Here is a 22,039-nt window from a genome sequence, read left to right on the forward strand (position 1 = left end):
TTGAACCTTGAAGGGCAGAGCCCCGATGTAGAGCAAGCTCCTTAGAAGGACAGTGACTTTGAGGCTGAAGGACACAACCAGGCCCTGGTGATGCTGCAGAGGGCATGAATCCCCTGATTGTCCTGCCTTCCTTCCCTCCAGCTCCTGCGGGGACTCCATATGGGCCAATTCCACCTGCAGCCAAAGTGACCACAGCCCTGTTGCCCAAAGAGACCAACCTGGGCTGGAGGGCTGGGTGGGCAGGGCCTCAGGGGCAATGGGAAGACATTTGGTGAATGTGCAAAGATGCTTGGTTGTTCACCTTCTTCACCCAGAGTTGACAGAAGAAATCTTTTGCCTGACCTTGGCACTTCTTGACCTCTTTTAAAAAATTTTATCATGAAAATTTTCAGACATGCATAGAGGTATAGAAAAATATCACCAGGAGCATTCACATACCCATTATGCAGATTCCACAATGACTGAAATTCTCCCACATGTGTTTGTATCAACCTTTTCCCTGTGTCGCTGTTTTAAAGCAATTCCCAGACACCCTAAGTTGCACTGGTCCCCAGGCACTGCCTGTGGCGGCGTCTGCACTGAGAGGTGCGGGCATGTGTTGGCACTTCTCAGACAGCATGGCGGTCACCTGGAGGAGCCCAGGGTGGCCCAGGGCAGATTTGGGCTGGAGAAGGAGGGACTCCTGTGTGCAGCACCAGAGCGAGCTCAGTGTAAAAACCTGCATGAGGTGTGTGACAACCACAGGAACTCACTGGCTACCTAACGTGTGGACAGAAGAATCAGTGCTCTTTAGACACTGGTTGCCTTTTTAGTGGTTGCCTTCACTGAAAAACAAACTGATAACTTCTTCATGAGACTGACATAAAACTAATGTATTACTCAGTATAACACATTAGAATTTTATTTACTTATTTACTTCTTATTGATTTGTTTGAGACAACGTCTCACTGTGTCACCCAGGCTGGAGTGTGGTGGTGTGATCACGGCTCACTGCAGCCTTGACCTCCCATCTCAGCTTTTTGAGTAGCTGAGAGTACAGATATGTGCCCCCATGCCCAGCTAATTTTTATACTTTTTGTAGAGACGAGGTTTTGCTATCTTGCCCAGGCTGGTCTAGGAGTCCTGGGCTCAAGCAATGTGCCCGCCTCAGCCTCCCAAAGTGCTGGAATTACAAGTGTGATCCATTGTGCCCAGCCAGGATTCTAAATGATCCCATTTACTCAATCTCCTGGGGGTGGAATCCCATGTAGAAATGGAAACTTGGAGTCAAACAGAGTCAAGATTTTTGTTTTTAATTAATCAGTAGAAAAAATAATCTATGTGTGAACCTTTTCTTTTTTTTTTTTTTTTTTTTTTTTTTGAGACAGAGTCTCATTCCGTCACCAGGTGCCAGGCTGGAGTGCAGTGGTGTGAACTTGGCTCACTGCAACTTCCGCCTCCTGGGTTCAAGCAATTCTCCTGCCTCAGCCTCCCGCGAGCTGGGACTACAGTATAAGTTATTCTTATTTCTAGTATGTTGTGATTTAGAGAAGTAGTAAGAAGAAAACTATTGCAGAAATAAAGCACTCATTCTTTTCAGAGCCAAACACAGTTTGGAGCCTACAGAAGCTCATAGACCAAGTAAAAAATATTTGGTTCTATAGAAAGAATAATTTCTATACCCTATAGAAAGAATAACTTAAACCCTTGTAGAATGAATAGAAAAAAAATCCCTTGAAAAGTTGTAGAAAATATAAAACATCTATCATTTTAGAAAATATAAATATCAGAAAAGCCGCATAAAAGTGGTTGCACATTATTGTGAATTCTGGCATATGGAGATGCAGCCAAATAACTTGGTGTTTTGATGTAAAATTAAAATGCTCCCTTTTCCATCCCCAACTCCTCGCAAAAAGAAACAAAGAGAAGAGTGGAATTGATCCTTCTCATAGTAGAAGAAAATGACGGCTAAATGCAGAGTACAAAAATAACAGATTTCAGACACTGTAATTTGTTATTTTCTCTGTATAGAGGATGGAAGCAAATGTGTCCTTCAAAGAGAATAACGTGCTTGTATCCCTTGTACGCATTTTCTGTCCTTTTTTTAAATTAGAGAAGGCTTAGCTCAAACCGTCAGCTGAGTTACAGAATCAGATCTTTCTAAATTCAGAGGATGAAATTTGGCAAGAAGAGCGCATGTACTTTGAGGATATCATATTAAGCAAAATTAGTAACACGTGGATATAAAGATGACTTTCTAAGTGTTTGCCTTTTCCAGTGACCCTGGTCAGTGGTCAGAAACAAATCATCTTTATTATCCACAGGCTACTAATTTTTTTTTTTAGATAATTCTGTGTTTTATTTTGCAGTCATGCTGATTAGTAGATATTTAGTTCCCATCTATGGAACAAACTCCCAAATTGCATTAATAAGTATTGGGAAACTTAATAAAGCTTTAAACCTTTTACATCCTTAGTGGTCGGGAGGACAGTAACTATTCAAAGCCTTCCTGTAACTTAAAGACAGAGGACACACACACACACAAATATATATACACACATACACACACATATGTATTTTAGATAAATGGTAAGGGGTGCTAAGGAGTAATTAACAGATGGGTGGGCTCTTGGTAATTGATACATACAAGTTTCCATTTTAAATCTTATTAATAAATATATAAAGAATATAAGGCATTCGGCTCCATGCCTTGTCCATAGAAAACTCATGTATTTTTTGAATACATGGATTAAAATTTGATATTTGCAAACGATACCTTCTTTTGGTTTCTGAGTCTTTGGTATTTTATCACTCTAAAATACTGTTAAATTTGTTTATTTATTTTTAATAGCTTTAGGGACACAAGTAGTTTTTGGTTACTTGGATAAACTGTATAGTGGTGAAGTCTGAAATTTTAGTGCACTCATCACCCGAGCAGGGCACATTATACCCAATATGTAGTTTTTTACCCCTGACCCCCCCGCCCACCTCTGGGTCTCCAGGGTCCATTATACCACTGTGTATGCCTTTGTGTACCCATAGCTTAGCTCCTACTTACAAGTGAGAACCAAATGTATTTGGTTTTCCATTCCTGAGTTACTTCACTTGGAAAATGACCTACACTTCCATCCAAATTGCTGCAAAAGACATTATTTTCTTCTTTTTTATGGCTGAGTAGTAGTCTATGGTATATATATGTATATACATATGCATATATATATATCATATTTTTTAATCCACTCATTGGTTGATGGGGACGTCGATTGGTTCCATATTTTTGCAGTTGTGAATTGTGCTGTGATAAATGTATGTCCGCCACGTCTTTTTGATATAATGACTTCTCTTCCTTTGGGTGGGATACCCAGTAGCAGGATTGCTGGATTGAATGGCAGATCTACTTTTAGTTCATTAAGGAATCTCCATACTGTTTTCCATAGAGGTTGTACTAATTTATATTCCCATCAGCAGTGTGTAAGTGTTCATTTTCACTGCATCCATGCCAATATCTGTTGTGTTTTTGAACATTTTAATAATGGCCGTTCTGGCTACGGTACAGTGGTATCTCATTGTAGTTTTAATATGCATTTCTCTGATGATTACACACATTGCTACTTAATAGTATCTTATCATCATATTCTCTGGATCCACAGATCATTTGTAATAAGAGATTATTATTAACCCTTGCTTCCTGTTTTGGAACGGGGAATTATTACTATGCATTTTTAAAGTAAATCTCGCTAGTGATACCTGACTTAATCATTCAGTGAACACTGGACAGGGGTTAGGTTAGGGCTCTTTAGCCCATTGCTTTGATTCGAAAAGTGGGTTCTTCATGGATTAAGGTACCTTAATCCTCTGTGTCCAAACAGTTGGCTGTTTAAACCATGCCTCGTTGATGGTGGTTTGTTTTAATTCAAAGGTCTTTAAAATGGAGTAACCAATATTTTCCACCTTAAAATCTTTCATGCTGGCTGTCTCATATTAGTTTTTATAGATGTTATTTATTACAATTAAAAAGTCATGGCAGGCGCGGTGGCTCATGCCTGTAATCCCAGCACCTTGAAAGACTGAGGTGGGCAGATCACAAAGTCAGGAGTTCGAGACCAGCCTGGCCAACATGGTGAAACCCCATCTCTACTAAAAATACAATAATTATCTGGGTGTGGTGGCGTGTGCCTGTAATCCCAGCTACTGGGGAGGCTGAGGCATGAGATTCACTTGAACCCAGGAGGCAAATGTTGCAGTGAGCCAAGATTGTGCCACTGCACTACAGCTTGGTGACAGAGCAAGACTCTGTGTCAAAAAAAAAGTCACTTAAGTGGATTTGAAGCTTAAGGGACAGATTAAGTTGCAGGTTCCTGCTAAGGAACAGAATTCTCTTCACCATGCTGTCCATTGGGTAAATTCCTGAGACAATATAAGAGCATCACCTAAACTAAAACCACCACCCTACACAGGTGAATGGCATCTTCCCTGATGAATGGTTTAAAAGCCAGCCATCTATGAGGACCAAAAAGAAATGGTCATTGTGACCAGAGGACCAGCTAATCTCTAAAAGGTCTTCCAGCTCCGTAGTGAAGCCCTTAGAATGACAAGTCCAGGAATACCTAATTTCTTTCATACACATTTTGTTTTCAACAAATTGAAGGTTTGTGGCAACACTGCATCCAGCAAGTCTGTTGGCACCATTTCCCCAACAGCATGTGCTCCGTTAGCATGTCTCTGTGTCATGTTTTGGAAATTCTCATAATTTAAACATTTTCATTATTATTATACCAGCTTAGGTGATCTTTGATTACTAATCTCTGGTGTTGCTATTGTAATTGTTTTGAGGTTCCACGAACTGTGCCCAAATAATACAGTAAATTTAATCAGTAAACAGCATGTCCTCTGACTGCTCTACTGACAGGCTGCTCCCTGACTCTCTCCCTCTCCGCAAGCATCCCTTTTCCCTAAGACAAAACAATATTGAATCTAGGCCAGTTAGTAACCCTACAAGGGCCTCTAACTGTTCAAGTGAAAGGAAGAGTCGCACGTCTCTCACCTGAAATAAAAAGCTAGAAACGATTAAGCTTAGTGTGCATGGCATGCGGAAACCCAAGACAGGGCGAAAGCTGGACCTCTCGTGACAAACAGCCAAGTTGTGAATGCAAAGGCAGTGTTTCTGAAGGAAATTAAAAGTGTTACTCTAGTGAACACAGAAATTATAAGAAAGCGAAATAGCCTTATTGCTGATAAGGAAACAATTTGGTCTGGATAGAAGATCAAACCAGCCACAATATCCCCTTAAGCCAAAGCCTAATCCAGACCAAGGCCCTAACTCTCTTCAAATCTGTGAAGCCTGAGAAAGGTGAGGAAGCTGCGGAAGAAGAGTTTGAAGCTACCAGAGGTTGGTTCATGAGGTTTAAGGAAAAATCATCTTTGGGCTGAGCGTGGGGGCTCATGCCTGTAATCCCAGCACTTTGGGTGGTCAAGGCGGGCAGATCATGAGGTCAGGATATTGAGACCATCCTGGCTAACACGGTGAAACCCTGTCTCTAATAGAAATACAAAAAATTACTGGTGTGGTGGCACACATCTGTAGTTCCAGCTACTTGGGAGGCTGAGGCAGGAGAATTGCTGGAACGCTTGAACCAGGAAGTGCAGGTTGCAGTGAACAGAGATCAAGCTACTGCACTCCAGCCTAGGCGACAGAGCAAGACTACGTTTCAAAGAAACAAACAAACAAACAAACAATCTTTATAACATAAAAGTGCAAGGTGAAGCAGCACATGCTGATGGAGAAACTTCAGCAAGTTCTGCAGATGATCTAGCTAACATAACGAATGAAGGTGACGACACAAAACAACAGATTGTCAATGTAGATGAAACACCCTTCTAGTGGAAGAAGATGCCATCTAGGACTTTCATAGCTAGAGAGGAAAAATCAATGCCTAGCTTCAAAGGACAAGTTGATTTTTGTTAGGCGCTAATACAGCTGGTAACTAAGTTGAAGCCAAGTTCATTTACCATTTCAAAGATCCTAGGGTGCTTAAAAATTATGCTAAATCAGGTTGGGCAGGGTGGCTTATGCATGTAATCCCAGCATGATGGGAGGCTGAGGTGGGTGAATCATGAGGTCAGGAGTTCGAGACTAGCCTGACCAACATAGTGAAACCCCATCTCTACTAAAAATACAAAAATTAGCCAGGCATCGTGGCATGTGCCTGTAATCCCAGCTACTCAGGAGGTTGAGGCAAGAGAATCATTTGAGCCCTGGAGGTGGAGGTTGCAGTGAACTGAGATGGCACCACTGCACTCCAGCCTGGGTGACAGAGTGAGACTCCATCTCAAAAAAAAAATTATGCTAACTCTACTCTGCCTGTGCTCTATAAATGAAACAACAAAGCCCGGATGACAGCACATCTGTTTGCAGCATGGTTTACTGAATATTGTGAGCCCACTGTTGAGACCAACTGCTCAGAAAGAAAGATTGCTTTGAAAATATTACTGCTCATTAACATTGCACCTGGCCACCCAAGAGCTTTGATGGAGAAGTACAGGGAGATGAATTATTGTTTCCTAATGGCTAGCACAGCATTCATTCTGCAGCCCGCGGATCAAGGAATAATTTTGACCTTCAAGTCTTATTATTTAAGAAATATATTTTATGAGGCTATAGCTGCCATAGATAGTGATACCTCTGATGGATCTAGGCAAGGTCAATTAAAAACCTTCTGGAAAGGATTCACCATTCTAGATTCTGTTAAGAGTATCCATGATTGACCAGGTGCAGTGGCTCACTCCTGTAATCCCAGCACTTTGGGAGGCTGAGGTGGGCAGATCACCTGTGGTGGGGAGTTTGAAACCAGCCTGACCAACATGATGAAACCCTGTCTCTAATAAAAATACAAAATTAGCCAAGCATGGTGGCACATGCCTGTCATCCCAGCCATTTGGGAGGCTGAGGCAGGAGAATCGCTTGAACCCAGGAAGCAGAGGTTGCAGTGAGCTGAGATCACAAAATATCAACATTACCAGGAGTTTGGAAAAAGTTGATTCCAACCCTCGTGGATGACTTTGAGGCATTCAAGATTTCACTGGAGGAAGTAACTACAGAAGTGGTGGAAACAGCAAGAACTAGATTTAGCAGTGGAGCCTGATGATGTGACTGAGTTGCTGTAATCCCACAATAAAACCTGAATGCACGAGGAGCTGCTTTTTATGGATGAGAAAGTAAAGTGGTTTCTTTAGGTGAAATTACTCCCAGCAAAGGTGCTGGGAATATTGTTGAAATGACAACAAAGATTTAGAATATTCCAGAAAGTTGGTTGATAAAGCAGCAGCAGAGTCAGAGAGAATTGACTCCAGTTTGATAGAAGTTCTTTTTTTTGAGACGGAGTCTTGCTCTGTCACCTAGGCTGGAGTGCAGTGGGACGGTCTCGGCTCACTGCAACCTCTGACTCCCGGGTTCAAGCGATTCTCCTGCTCCAGCCTCCCAAGTAGCTGGGATTACAGGCATGTGCCACCACGCCAGCTAATGTTTTTGTATTTTTAGTAGAAACTGGGTTTCACCCTATTGGCCAGGCTGCTCTCAAACTCCTGACCTCGTATCTGCCCACCTTGGCCTCACAGAGTGCTGGGTTTACAGGCGTGAGCCACTGTGCCCGGCCCGATGGAAGGTCTACTGGGTAAAATGTTGTCTATTAAACAGCATCCCATGCTACAGAGAAGTATTTTCTGAGATATTCCTGTGCTCAGTAAATGATAACAATTTTGGCCAAAAAAATGAAAAAGTTTTAGATCCTGCACGAATGCCAACCATTCCTTCACTCTCAGGTCTTCCACAGCCTGAATCCCAACTCCCCTTGGGCCCTGTTTTCTTCACCATTACATCTCCCAAACTAATATAAAGGGGTGCATCTCTTTCCTATGATTTGAAAAATTGTTATGGAGTTTGCTGTGAAAGCCTAAATCAACTCACAACTTTCTCCAATAACCAGTTTATTAATATCTGTCCAATAAGAGAATTATTAAAGAAATGAACCCAAACAGAATAGAAGGACTCCCTTTTCTTCCCCTAATTTAAATTTGTACAGAGATGGTAAGCGCTTGTAGTGAGTGGTCACGAGAAGCCACACGTGAACAACACCGCATTCACTTATTCGGCAGTGAAATATGTGGAACACAGAGTGACATACAAGAGGCTGTGATCAAGGGGGGATTTCCACAGTTTATGAGTAAATGCAGTTCATTCCTATATAGTCACTGATGAGTGGAAATTAAATGCTGAAGATGTTTCGAGGGTGGAAGTCATCTTGCATTGGCTCGGCTAGAGAAATCCTTCTGTTCTTTGAGCACTGATTGATGGGTGAAAAATCAGTAGTGTTAAATTTCAGTCCCCCAGCTCTGATGTCTTTTATTGCTACCTCCTGAAATCTGAAGGAGAGTTTCCAACACCCCATTCACGCACTTAACCACTTAAGTATGAGATCAGTGTTCTTCCATTACATGATTTAAGGCTGAAGTTCTAGCTTTTTACCAACCCGCGACAGAAAGACCCTGCAATGACCCTTCTTACTGATCTCCTTCCTCATTTGCCCAAACATTTGTTGGGTTCTGTGCCAGTCACTGGGGCTGGAGAGAGGGTGATGGTGTGGACAAGGGATGTGGAGACATGTTTTCTGCTCCTGAATGGTTCACTGCCTCTGAGGGGGTGACATAGCAGGTAAATACGTGGTTTATGTCATATGGAAAGAGCTGGGATGGGGGGATATACAAAGTACTGAGAGAGGTTAAGAAAGGAGACAAACGTGTCATTTGTCCTGGACTTACTGCCATTTTTCCTTAAACAGTGTCGGGGGGAGAGAGGCGATTTTATAACTGAAGTGACATTTGAATGGGGCTGTCAAGCGTGGGCCATCAAACTTGAACATGGAGGGAGGAGACAGATGCCGTGGGAAAAAAGCAGAATGGGTTGAGAAAGTGCAAAAAAAGAAGTACGAAGACATGAACACGCCTGCAGAGCTCACGCCTGCAAGGCTGGGAAGCATTTGGACATTACAATGCAGGTAACTTGAACTACTAAAAACATCTGGATGCTGGGGAGGGATTTAAGCACCCTCGATTGAACGATAACTTGATGGTGACATGGAGGGTCAATTGGAGAAGAATGGCTATGGGGCAGTGCGAACAGCTGGGGCCCTGAGCGGTGGTTTGAGTAAGGCACAGGAGGGAACTGTGTCAACACCAGCAGGAGGCGGCAGTGGAGCCAAACGATATTCATCGTGGCCAAACACTTTCATGGTGGCTGATTGGATGTGTTGGTAGAGGGTTTGCTGAGAATCACCAACCTTTATTACTCGCAATATTAATTTTGTAGCTATACTATCTTCAGATTATTTAAATGAAACTGGAAAATAGTCAGAAAACTGGAAAAGTGACAAAGGCTTAAAAGCCAAACATAGGTATCACAGTTTTAATTACCAATGCATTTTAAAGTATGTCTTCTATCCAGCCTGGGCAACATGGTGAGACCTCGTCTCTACCAAAATAAATAATAAAATAAAATAAAATAAGTTCTGCATGGTGCTGCACACCTGTAGTCCCAGTTACTCAGGAGACTGAGATGCGAAGATCACTTCAGCCCAGGAGTTCAAGGCTGCAGTGACCCATGATCACACCACTGTACTCCAGCCTGGCAGCAAAGCAAGACTCCATCTCAAAAAAAAAAATAATAATAATATGTCTACTGAGCTATATTCTCTGCCCTACACGGTTTTCAAATTTATGAGTTCTTTACGTAACTCACTTAGCCATTATATTTATAATGCTTAATTATAAATATAATTTGTATTTATAAATTATATTTTATAATTTATAGAAATAGTGAACAATCATGATTTGTTTAGATTTAGGATTTGTTGAGTCCTGAATAAAATATACATTTGAATATTATTATTATTTGCTTCCCTGATTAAACAATTTTGTTCTTGTTTATAAACAAACAAACACTTTTTTGTCATTTTATAACTATCTAATCTATCCTAAGCAACCCTATCAAGAGAACATTTGAAATGGTTTGGGAAATGAGCAAAATATAAGACTTTAACAGATGAAGCTTCAATTCAGTTGTAATAATGGAAAATCCATTTTGCTTTTCATGGATCCATTCCCAATTTTCCTTTAAAATCTCCCCTGACCTACAAAAAATTAGCTGGGCATGGTATCAGTTGCCTGTAATCCCAGCTACCTGGGAGGCTAAGGTAGAAGAATTGCTTAGAGTCTGGCAGGCGGAGATTGCAGTGAGCCAAGATCGCACCACTGCACTCCAGCCTGGGCAACAAAGTGAGACTCCATCTCAAAACAAAACAAAACAAAAACCCCAAAAAACCCAAAACTCCCCTGACCTATTTCTAACTGGCCCTTTCTTTGTGTCCCCTCCAGTGGTGGACGCCTGCCAACTACTATAATTGTTCTACAGAATGGCACATGCGTGCAGCCGTTTATAGTCTCATCTGTTTGAGAAAGACTGTAGCACACTTCTCTTTTAATAACAGGCAAACAAAATAAATCGGGTGTTATTCTCCACAAGTGCAAAAACCTGTCATTTTGTGGATAGGGTTTCTATGATTCATTTTTCCCAGTTATTGTGGCAAAGGCTCTGCACAGCAATAAAATAATGATAACCCATTGAACTGGTCATTGACAATATCACCCTAAGTCCAAATATTTAGAAATGGGACTTAAAAAATTGTTTTTATTTTAAAAAATCTTTAATGAATGTAAGCAAGTAATAGTAAAAATAAAATATGATAAATAAACTCATGTTTCTCAATTACTTCCGACCAGAGGATGTTAGTTTAATCAAATTAACTTGTAGGGATTCTATCTGAGACAGCCACCTCAAAACGAAATAAAGGGCAGTGTGTTTTCAGACAAGTAACTCTATCGTCATTTGTGACTGTAATTAACTGAAGAGAAGTAGTAAGTGTAAGATCATACATTTTTTGCTGAATGTATATATCTTGATTCTGTAATTCATGCTTGTATATTGATCCTGTGTAGGTTAGTAGGAGTGTTTGCCTGTGTGTGTGTGTGTGTGTGTGTGTGTGTGTGTGTGTGTGTGTGTGTGCCGCGCTTTGTGCTATGTCTGGCCAGACTCTGAGACTGTCAAGCTTTGGAAACCACAAAACAGTGACGAGCCCAAGGAGACACCTCTGAACACTGGGCCCTGATGAGCGCTGAGCACGGTCTTTAGAATCTCAAGCAAAGGGTTGATTTCAGTCGCTTTACTCTAATTATAACGTTCCTGACTCTCTCTTTCATCATGTGTAAAGTAGAAACAATAATGCCTCAAGATTTCAGTGAAGATTAAATAAGATAGCGTTTACAAAGCATTTAAGGTTAAATAATAAGCATTTTTTTTGAGACGGGTCTCACTCTGTCACCCAGGCTGCAGTTCAGTGGCACGGTCTTGGTGTCCAGGGTTCAAGGAGTTCTCGTGACTCAGCCTCCAAAGTAGCTGGGATTACAGGTGCGTGCTACCACACCTGGCTAATTTTTGTATTTTTAGTAGAGACAGAGTTTCACCATGTTGGCCAGGCTGGTCTCGAACTCCTGACCTTAGGTGATCTGCCCACCTTGGTCTCCCAAAGTACTGGAATTACAGGCATGAGCCACCACACCTGGCTCTTGCAACATCTTATAGAACATATGGAAAGAGCGTGAACTGGCTATAGCAGCATGTAGATTTAACTGAATCCGTGCTAATAATTAGTGGATTTTAATAGAAGCTCAGCTCCGGATACAATAGTAGGAAACTTACGACATAAACTTGTGAAACGCTCCATCATAAAACTGATTACATTGAAAAAAGGAAACAGTATAAAAATGGACTAGAGAAAAAAATGCCAAAATACACTCTGATACACTTGCTCCTTTTTTCTGTATCTTCTAACTCTTGCTGCTCTTCCAATTAGTTCATCTCCCCTCTGCTTTTCCTTTATTTTTCTGAGTTGTTTTTGATGTTCTGCCCTTCTCTGTTCTCTACCAGGCTCCCTGGTAGTGCATCGAGGGTGTGACCTCAGCTCTCGCACCTGCTGCTGGGAGAGCTTGGACAGATCATGGCTCTAAACTCACTTTCTCACCTGTACAGCTGGACATGGTACCACCTTCCTCCCAGGCCTCTTGTGAGGTGGCGGGAGGCACTGACCTGGGCGGTGCTCAGTTCCTCTCCTATTCATTCATGTCATAAAATGGGAAGTACCCCTCAGTGCTGGGCACTGGTGTCCTAACAAAGGAGCCCGGTTCCTGTGCCCAGGGACTGCTCACCTCAAGGCACAGCAGCCAGGCAGGAGTTACACGAGGGTGGGTTCCTTGCGTTCCCCTCACTCTGGGCTTCTTCTTCCTCTTCCTTCCCTTCTGCACTGGCACCTGAACATGCAAGGCCAGTGCTGGAAAATATGGGGAGCAGGCAAAGGGAGTCTTGTGCACCTCAAATCTCTTCCCCTCAACCTCACCTCCCTCTCCGAGGTGCCCTGCTCTTTTCTTCACCCTGTCCCCAGTTCTGTGGGGTTCAGTAAACGCTAACTGTGCACATTGCTTGTGGAGCCGACACTCTGCTGGGTGCTGAGAAAGTGAAGATAATGGGAATAACAGCAACACCTCTGCCTGTAAGGACACTGAGTAAGAACAGCAATAATAATAAAACTGTCACTAGTTGAGCTCTTAGTAGGCATAAAACACTTCTTATTGGCCGGGCATGTGGTAGCTCATGCCTATAATCCCAGCACTTTGGGAGGCCGAGGCAGGCAGATCATGAGGTCAGGAGACCAGCCTGGCCAATCTGGTGAAACCCCGCCTCTACTAAAAAACATCAAAATTAGCCGGGCATGGTGGCACACGCCTGTAGTCCCAGCTACTAGGGAGGCTGAGGCCGGAGAATCGCTTGAATCCGGGAGGTGGAGGTTGCAGTGAACCAAGAACGTGTCACTGCACTCCAGCCTGGGAGATGGAGGGAGACTCTATTGAAAAAAAAAAATGTTGCAAGAGAGGACGCTTAATGGTCATAGATGTAAGAGGAACTCACAAACCTCATGTGGTTTTAATGCTCCTTGAAATGGTGGGTGCAGCTCAAGACACGTCCCTACACTATCTGGAAGCCTGAGTCACGTTTTTCCTTTCTAAGGCTAAGTCCTCTCGCATTACTCACTGACTTATGTAACCGTGACTGTATTTCCAGCCCTCACTGGTTAATTTTGCTTTGGCAGAGCTGTCTTTGAATAACCCAGAATTTCTGGCAACCAGACAACAAACTCTCATGATAAATGACCAGTAGATTCAAAAGCATCATGTAAAGTCTGTACAATCCTGCTTTCTCCTAATGTGTACAGCACTCTAGGGAATTCATAATGCCCTATTTGGAAGGAGAAAAGGCAGAAATGCTGACTCAGAAACATGACCTCATTTCCCGAAGCATGTTTAATGTTGCTAAAAACAAAAGCAAAGCAATTGTGTCTACCTGAACACAAAGAGAAGAAAAGTTTTGTCATTTTTCTGGCGTATGGTGATTGAATGTGGCCTGTCCAATAAATTCCACTTGGACCAGGGGAATATCCCATAGTAGATCTAGTCTTGGGACTTCTCCGTGCCAGGCACGGATGTTGGAGCCGGGATCCAGGTGCCCTGTACTTGGTTCACTCCTGGCTCAGAAGGAGACAAGGCCAGGAGGAGCGGGCCAGGGGGTGGATGGGAGGCTTGCAGTGCTGGTGCCTCTTGGAGCACCTTGTCCCCGCACCCCCCCTCCCCGCCACAGATGCTGGGGCTGAGATTGAATCTGAAGGACGAGTGGGCACCGGGGAAGGAAGGAACACATAGGCACAGGCCATAGGAGAGCTCAGAGAGTGAATGTGAAGCTGGAGCCTGGCTGCAAATGTGGTGAGGAGGAAAGGCAAGTGGAGTGCACTGGATGTTCTGATAAGATTTTACTTTATCCTGCTGACGTATGTATTTGGGAGCAAAGATGTCCGTTTGGACCACTCTGGTAGTGGACTGAGAGCACTGTAGGGAGAGAGTGAAATGAACAAACCAACCACTAGGCTCCACAGAAAAACCAAGATTTTTCATTCCGTGTTTTCATTCAAATGGTTTTGGGCTCAGAGGTGGTGGTCCAGGAAAATCCTTTGCATTCACATCAGCTACATTGGTAATTTGCTTCAGGTGTAATTCACATACCATAAAATTTACCATTTTAAAGGGTACAATTCAGCCAGCTTTAAGGATGTTCGCAAAATTGTGCACACTTCACCACTGTCTAATTCCAGAACATTTCCACCATCCCCCAAAGAAACTCTACACCCCTTAGCACTGCCTCCTCATTCTCTCTCCCCGCAGCCCCACTAAGCTACCTTCTGTCTATGGTTTTGCCAATTCTGCACATGTTATATAAATGGAATCAAACAATATGTGGTCTTTAGTGACTGGCTTCTTTCACTTAGCAGAATGTCTGCAAGGGTCTCCCATATTGTAGCATGATTCACTACTCCATCGAATGCTACCATGAGTTTGTAGTTTTTCTTCCAAGAAAACCAAGAATTGTACAATAGCACGGAGGCACAGATATCCAGGGTGTCAGGCCTGGAAGTCCAGGGTGCAGGCAGGAGTGAACATTCATTCATTCACAAATTCAGAAATATTTATTGAGTACCTTTGGTGGTACGGACTGAATGTTTGTGCCCCTCCACCATTGATATGCAGAAGCCCTAACCTTTGATGGGATGGTATTGGGAGGTAGGCATTTAGGAGGCGATTGGGTTAGATGAGATCATGAGGGTGGGCCTCTGTAATGGAATGGTACCCCTATAAGAAGACACTCCAGAGAGCTTGCTTTCTCTCTTTCCCTACACTCACACAAAGAAGGCGTCATGTGAGTAAAGTCAACAGAAGAGGCATCAGAATAAAATATGCCTTACCTGGACCTTGATCTTGGACTTACAGCCTCCAGAACTGTGAGGAATAAAATTCTGTTGTGTAAGACACTTGGCTGATGACATTTTGTTATGGCGTTCTGAGCAGACTGAGACATTACGTATGCCAGGCCCTATATTCTAGGTACTGGGGAGAGAGTGGCTTTGCTCTTATGGAGCATACAATATAGTGGGTTGACATAGATGCTGCACAGAGAAATAACTGAACATATCAGGTGATGCGTACTGTGGAGAGGTGTCAGGTGAGTAGAGGGGGTGAGAAGTACTGGAATGGCATTGGGAATGTCGTGGTTTCTCGGAAGACCTCCAGGAAAAGATGACACCTGAGTGCAGACATGAAGGAGCTGAGGGAGTGAGAAGTGCCATCTGGAAGAAGATTGGGCAAAGCCGGGGGAATAGCAAGTGCATAGACCTGGGCCAGGGTGCAGGCTTTGGTGTTCGAGAACCAAAGCGTGCCAAGTGTGTCTGTGGTGGAGTGAGCTGGGGGTGTGGGGGATGAGGCTGGGAAGAGCGGGACTGGCCACTAAGGCCTTGTAAGCTAAGGTCTCTGCCTCTCACTCTGAGTGACATGGAAGCTCCAGGTGCAGAATTTTTCATCTTCGGCTCTCCACTTAGTGATTTTGCTCTAGTTCTCTCTAGCCACACCTCCCTGAAGGTGCCACCTGTGGTCTTCTCAAGGCTGCTCAGTCTTCCTCAAGGTGCCACCTGCAGTCTTCATTCCTGGTGATCCAAATGAACTGGATCACCAATTTATTTCACATATCATCATGAGCTGAACTCAAAGTTGTCCAAACAGTATTTGTAGTTGAATATTTGTTCCCATAAAAACCTAAGGACAGGAGAAAGGAGCCACTGATGGGCAGGGGGAAGTTGTGTGGGGAGCAGGGTGTGGGGAGAGCGGAGGTGTGGGAGTGCCCCAGGGAAGCATAAAGCCAGTGGGGAACCAGTAAAGCCGACTTGGGAAAATCACTTGTCTGTTCTTTCAAGATGAAGTGAATCTGATGGGAAGCTGTAATGGAGAGGGTTTATCAATTGTAGCGAGGTTAGTAGCACAGGACCAAGAGTCTCTTTTAGATACATGTAGAGATGCGTGACTTTCCTCCACCTGAGGCAAAAGTTATGGATGGCGCCATGTGACATTCTATTCTGCTCTTCCGTCACGGGTCTGGGATGCCACCTGACATCCCTCTCCTGATTGCTGTGTGTGTCCTGCCATACCTCCATGGGGCATTTCAGGTGTGACAGGAGCCCTGTGGAAATATGGAGGCTTCTTCTCATTTATCTTGTGCAGACCTCTCTGTGCACCGACAATTGGAAGTCCCATGGCCAGCGTCCACCAGTGATCACAGTTCATTATGACTCAGAGCGCCTGTCTTGTGTTAAGACCTCTTTTAGTTTGTGAGAAACAAAATCGACACCAATTCCAAACCTGGCTTTGTGGCAGTTTGGGAAATGAATTGGAGAGGAGGCAACTCGAGGAGGCGGCACAATTTGGAGGCGGTTACGCTGATGTGGAGCGAAGACGATGACAGCGTGAACCACAGCAGCTGCTCCGGGCCCCTTGCTTCTCACACAGGCTTTTTCTGGGCAATATCAGCTTCCTGCATTTTACACAGGCCTCTTCTCAAAGGAGCTCTCTAACCACCTGTCTTCTTTGCTTTGTTATCTTGCCCTGCCCCCTTAAATAGTACTTATTCCTATCTGACATCATAGGAATTTATATATTATTTGTCAGTATGTTTATCGTTTCTCTTCCTTTCCCAGGATGTAAGCAGGAGATTAGGAGCTTTGGTCATTTTTTTGTCTTTAATAAAATATATTATTGATTGTAGTCTGGGCAACATAGGGAGACCCCGTCCCTATACAAAATAAAATAATTAATCAGGTATAGTGGTGCGTACCTGTTGTCCCAGTGACTCTGGAGGCTGAAGTGGGAGGATCACTTGAGCCCAGGAGGTGGAGGCTGCAGAGAGCTGTAATATGCCATTGCACTTCAGCCTGGGCAATGGAGCAACACCTTGTCTCAAAAAAAGAAAAAAAAAAAAAAAGAGGACAGTACTGATTTAATAACTACTGTGAGTCCAGGCCTTGACGGGGTGGGAAGAGCCTGCAGTTGGAGTCTGGTCTGCTGCCCGTCCTGCTCTGCCACTTCCCAGCTGTGCCTTTGGGCAGGTCATTTCACCCCTCTGACCCTCAAGGCCTTCACAAAAGTTGGATTCCTACTTCTTTTTTGAGGGAACTCATGTACTTTGTGATGGTTTTTGTCAAAATAATCCTGTCACGTATTGGATAACATACACTAGAAACCATTGTTGTATGCTTAGAAACTAGAAAACAAATCCCACAGAATATGGGGACTCTCTCCGTAAGACTGATGATGAATGCCTTGTTAGCAATATTTTGTCACTTTGGTCTTGTTCAATTACTGGTTGCCCAAGTTCATCTGTGCTTCTCATCGATTTTTTTAGTGTTTCTGAGCTAACATTAAAAAATTAGCATTTTTAAATTGTAAAATACACATACAACTTACCACATCGACCATTTTAAAGCATACAGCTCAGTGATTTAAAATATATTCATAATGTGCAAACATCAATACCATCCATCTCTAGAAGTCTTCCATCTTGTAAAGCTGAAATTCTGTCCTTATTAAACAACTACTTAGGGACTTTGTTTTATTCATTGTGGTATTCTTGGCATTCTGTATTTCCCATGCCGAGTAAGCCTTTCAAATGCATCCTGAAGACACTTTGAATTTTAGATGTTCAAAGCTTCTTCCCACCCGCCTCCTTCCCCAGAGGCATCCAATCTACTTCTACTGAATACCTCTTGGTGAAGTCATCCTTTCTCTCTCAAGTCTTTTTTTTTTTTTTTTTTGAGACGGAGTTTCACTCTTGTTACCCAGGCTGGAGTGCAATGGCGCGATCTCGGCTCACCGCAACCTCCACCTCCTGGGTTCAGGCAATTCTCCTGCCTCAGCCTCCTGAGTAGCTGGGATTACAGGCACTCACCACCATGCCCAGCTAATTTTTTGTATTTTTAGTAGAGACAGGGTTTCACCATGTTGACCAGGATGGTCTCGATCTCTTGACCTCGTGATCCACCCGCCTCGGCCTCCCAAAGTGCTGGGATTACAGGCTTGAGCCACCGCGCCCGGCTCTCTCTCAAGTCTTTACCGCCGCCCCTAGGTTCCACTGTCATCACATCCTGTTTGCTTGGCTTCCAAGAAACAGCGTAGAACCAGGAGTTTATTGTGAAGTCTTTTAATTGAAAGATTTAGGGGTGAAGGATTTGTCCTGGTTATGCCTTGACGCTACGGCAAGAGCTGGTTTCCAGGCCTTGGGGACAGCTGCGTGGCCCAGAGAGAGAACTCACTTGATAGAAGAGAGCTCACACCCTTTCCATTTGTTGATATTCTAATACGTTTGCTTGTACAGTCTTGTTTGATTATAGAAGTACATTTTTTTTTGGAGGCAAGAGTTTCGTTCTTTTGCCAAAGCTGGATTGCAGTGGTTGGATCTTGGTTCACCGCAACCTTCACCTCCTGGGTTCAAGCAATTCTCCTGCCTCAGCCTCCTAAGTAGCTGGGCTTACAGGTGTGTGCCACCACACCCAGATAAATTTTGTATTTTTAGTAGAGACAGGGTATCACCATTTTGGCCAGGCTGGTCTTGAACTGCTGACCTCAAGTGATCCACCTGCCTTGGCCTCCCAAATTGCTGGTATTACAGATGTGAGCCACTGCACCCTGCAAAGAAGTACATATTTGCCCTTTAGGGTTTTCTGGCCTTGGCTTTATATTGAATCACCATATTCTCCTCTAATTGACAGAGCATATTTACTTACTCTTCCCAAGTAGGAAGAGGCATGCATGACTTCCATCATTCCCTTTTTAACTGTGGTAAGAAAGATGGGACAGCTATAGAACATTCTCTGAATTTACTACTGATGATGAGCTCCGAGTAATAATATTTTTTGGGGGAAAGGGAGAAGTGGCAATTTAATTATTATCTATTTTTGGTGACAACTCTAAAATTTAATTCTGTTCTACTCAAGGTATTTAAAATAAGAAGCACAAGGCCCAGTGCGATGGCTGACGTCTGTAATCCCAGGACTTTGGGAGGCCGAGGTGGTTAGATCATAAGGCCAGGAGATCGAGACCATCCTGGCCAACATGGTGAAACCATGTCTTTACTAAAAATACAAAAATTAGCTGGATATGGTGGCGCATCCCAGCTACTCGGGAGGCTGAGGCACAAGAATCGCTTGAATCCAGGACGCAGAGGTTGCAGTGAGCTGAGATCATGACACTGCACTGCACTGCAGCTGAGATCATGACAGAGCGAGACTCTGTCTCAAAAAAGAAAAAAAAAAAAAGCACACAAGTTTACTTGTTCATGATGTAGCCTTTGAATTGCCTTAATAGATGTCGCTTTTTTTTTTTTTTTTTTTTTTTGGCAATGTGTATCATACCTATGAGAAATAAGCCAAAGGAACAGCCTGAGGCTTCCCAAAGTCTCTAAGCTTCACAAGCTTTCAAATTACAAGGGAACTTTCCTTTTCGTGGGGCGATTTAATCAACTCTAAGATGATGTTCCTGCTTTCAAGGAGCTTGCGGTTAGATGGGAAGACATTCAGGCTACCAACAAGATAGTGTTGTCAAAATAAATTACAAATATTTATAACATGTCATAGGATATATTTGTGTGCATTCTGATCTTTGCCGCTGGCTCGCCGTCCTCCAGCAAACTGAGGCACTGATTCTACTTCTGTGCCTCAAAAACCGACACAGAACGAAACCATGGAAGACACCTGTGTTCTGTAACCAGCACGTTCTCGGAGGCCACGATAGATCTTACTGGAGATGCTTCTATGGAATGAAAGTCATTAGAGTTGAAGGAGACATAGGCCCTAGAAATACCTAGTTCTGCATTTCAATGCACTGTTGAGCTCTAAAAGGGACAATGCACCTGTCCTTTAGATGTACGCTCTGGAGATATCCTTGCTGGGTTTGCCTTCTGGCAGAGGCGCCTCTGCAGGCGGGGCGGGGCCTGGTGGGGGAGTGGGGCGGGGCGGCTCCTTCGCTAAGTGTCTGGATTGGGCGAGGAGGCCACCCCCCGGCGGGCGGAGCCAGGTGGGCGAATGGGGTGGGGCGGCTCCTTCGCTAACTGTCCGGATTGGGCAAGACGGAGCCTGACTGGGCGGGGCCTGGATGGGCGCTCCCTTGGGCGCGGGAGAGGCGGGGCGGCGCCTCGGCTAACGGTGCCGGCGGGTGGGCGCGTGCCCGCGGGCAGCGCCTGCCGAGCCCCGAGTGGGCCGTGAGCGCGCCGCCCCCGCCCCCGCCTGCTCCTCAGCCGCCGCGGCTTCCTCTCGCGTTTCCCCTGAGCGCGGGCTGCTGCGTCCGGGGCTGCGCCATGCGGATCCCGTCCTCTCTGCCCGCGCGGGGCCTGTGGGCGCGGCGGGGCCGGCCGTAAGCAGGCGCCTGCGTCCGGGGCGGGCGTGAGCCGCGACTGAGGCGCCGCGATGGGGGAGAGGTAACGCGGGCCGAGGCCTGGCGGGCGCCGGGCGGGCGGGTGGTCGCCGCGGCCCGGCTGAGCGTCCCTTTGCTTTCCACAGGTGGGTCCGGGTGACCGTGCTCTCCGGCTGCGTGGGCTGCAGGACCGTGGCGGCGCTGGCGTCCTGGACCGCGCGCGACGTGAAGGAGCGCATCTTCGCCGAGACCGGCTTCCCGGTGCCGGAGCAGCGGCTGTGGCACGGCGGCCGCGAGGTAGGCGGCGGCTGGGGGCGCGGGGCTGGGCTCTGCCGCGCGGAAGAACGGCGGGCTCGCGGGGCGCGGGGCGGCCGGCGCGAGTGACTCGGGCATCGTGGCCGCCTGTGCCTATCCCGAGTTGTGGCTTTTCATCCCCTGCCGTTTCCACTTGCACCCCCGACCCCGAACCCTCCCATTTCGTCTGAATCTTCACTTTCTGAAACTCAGACAGTTTTTTTTAGACATCATCATTGAAGTGACTTAATCATTACTCATTTTTTTCTATTTATGTAATACGTTTAAGTGGAATGCTGTCAGTATCTTCACCTTTGATATCTTGGAAGTTGTTTCTCCATTTTTGGATACAGAAGTTTAGCTCTGAAAGAATCTTTAGAGATAACTTGATTTAGAACCTATTATCTTGGGGAGTAAACTTATTAACACTTCTAAAGTGCAAATGACTTGAAGGACAGAATTTTGGAAAACAAGAATATTTCATATTGTCATGTATTCTTTAAGTTTGGTAAAAATTGTATAGCTTTATTTAAAGGGGGAGTTTAATTGAAGACATTTTACTGACAGGTAACTTTTAAAACAAATTCTTTTATTCTAATAAACAACTACATATGATAACATTTCCAGCATTTAAAAGAGTCACAAGGAGCTGAACAAATAATCGAAGGAGGACTTGAGTGTATAGGATATTTCAAGTGTTGGGCTTCCTCAAGACCCGGTACAAATATTACTGATGAAGGAGTTGGTATCTGTGATTTTTCCTCCTTCCCTGTAATCCTGACCTTCTGTGTACTTGAGTCAGTTTTCTGGTCCTTTGCACTCCTTGACCCACATTTATTATTTGTTGTCATGCTCCTCGGGCGATTGATCAGTCCTCTGATCAGTTCCCCAAGGTGTTCATTGGCATGCAGTCACTGACCTGGTTGAAGGCTTTATTATTTACTTTTACTCTTTTAAAGAGTTCAGCTTTTTACTGAACATGCTGTAAAAGAGGTTGGGTCAAAAAGTCCAAAGCCGTGTCATCACCAGAGTCCTCAGATTCTTTGTGTCCACTTCCTTCTGCTCAGCTGGAGCAGCAGCAGTGGAGGGACAGGACCACCTGTGGATGAAGCACTAGCTGCTAGAGCAGGTCCTCCAGCCCCTACATTGCAGAGGAGGCTCCTGATGTTGACATTGGTTGGTCAGAGCCTCTGCAAACAAGCCACGCCAAAAAGGTTGAGCATATCCCCCAACCGCTTTAATGAGGGCATTGATCTTAACCTCCATGATGGACACACATCCTAGTGTAGAATGAGGGCCCAGTGGAGTCTGCAAGTGCAAGCACCGAGAC

General features: G+C 44.6%; 1 protein-coding gene across 4 annotated transcripts in view; it reads left to right on the top strand.

Moving 5' to 3' along the window:
• The window catches only part of SACS (sacsin molecular chaperone), a 100,493-nt gene that overhangs the window by 32,274 nt on the left and 46,180 nt on the right, over window positions 1–22,039 (top strand). For 3 of the 4 annotated variants that reach the window (XM_032260091.1, XM_032260094.1, XM_032260092.1), the window contains exon 3: window positions 20,562–20,712. In XM_032260091.1, coding sequence (XP_032115982.1) covers window positions 20,562–20,712 — 151 coding nt within the window. Of the gene's footprint in view, window positions 1–20,329; window positions 20,480–20,561; window positions 20,713–22,039 lie in introns of those variants that run through there. The other variant, XM_032260093.1, reaches the window with a different exon arrangement.

The sequence above is a fragment of the Sapajus apella genome, unplaced genomic scaffold, assembly GCF_009761245.1.
Source record: "Sapajus apella isolate SASKATOON/1434 unplaced genomic scaffold, GSC_monkey_1.0 scaffold114, whole genome shotgun sequence".
Taxonomy (NCBI): domain Eukaryota; kingdom Metazoa; phylum Chordata; class Mammalia; order Primates; family Cebidae; genus Sapajus; species Sapajus apella.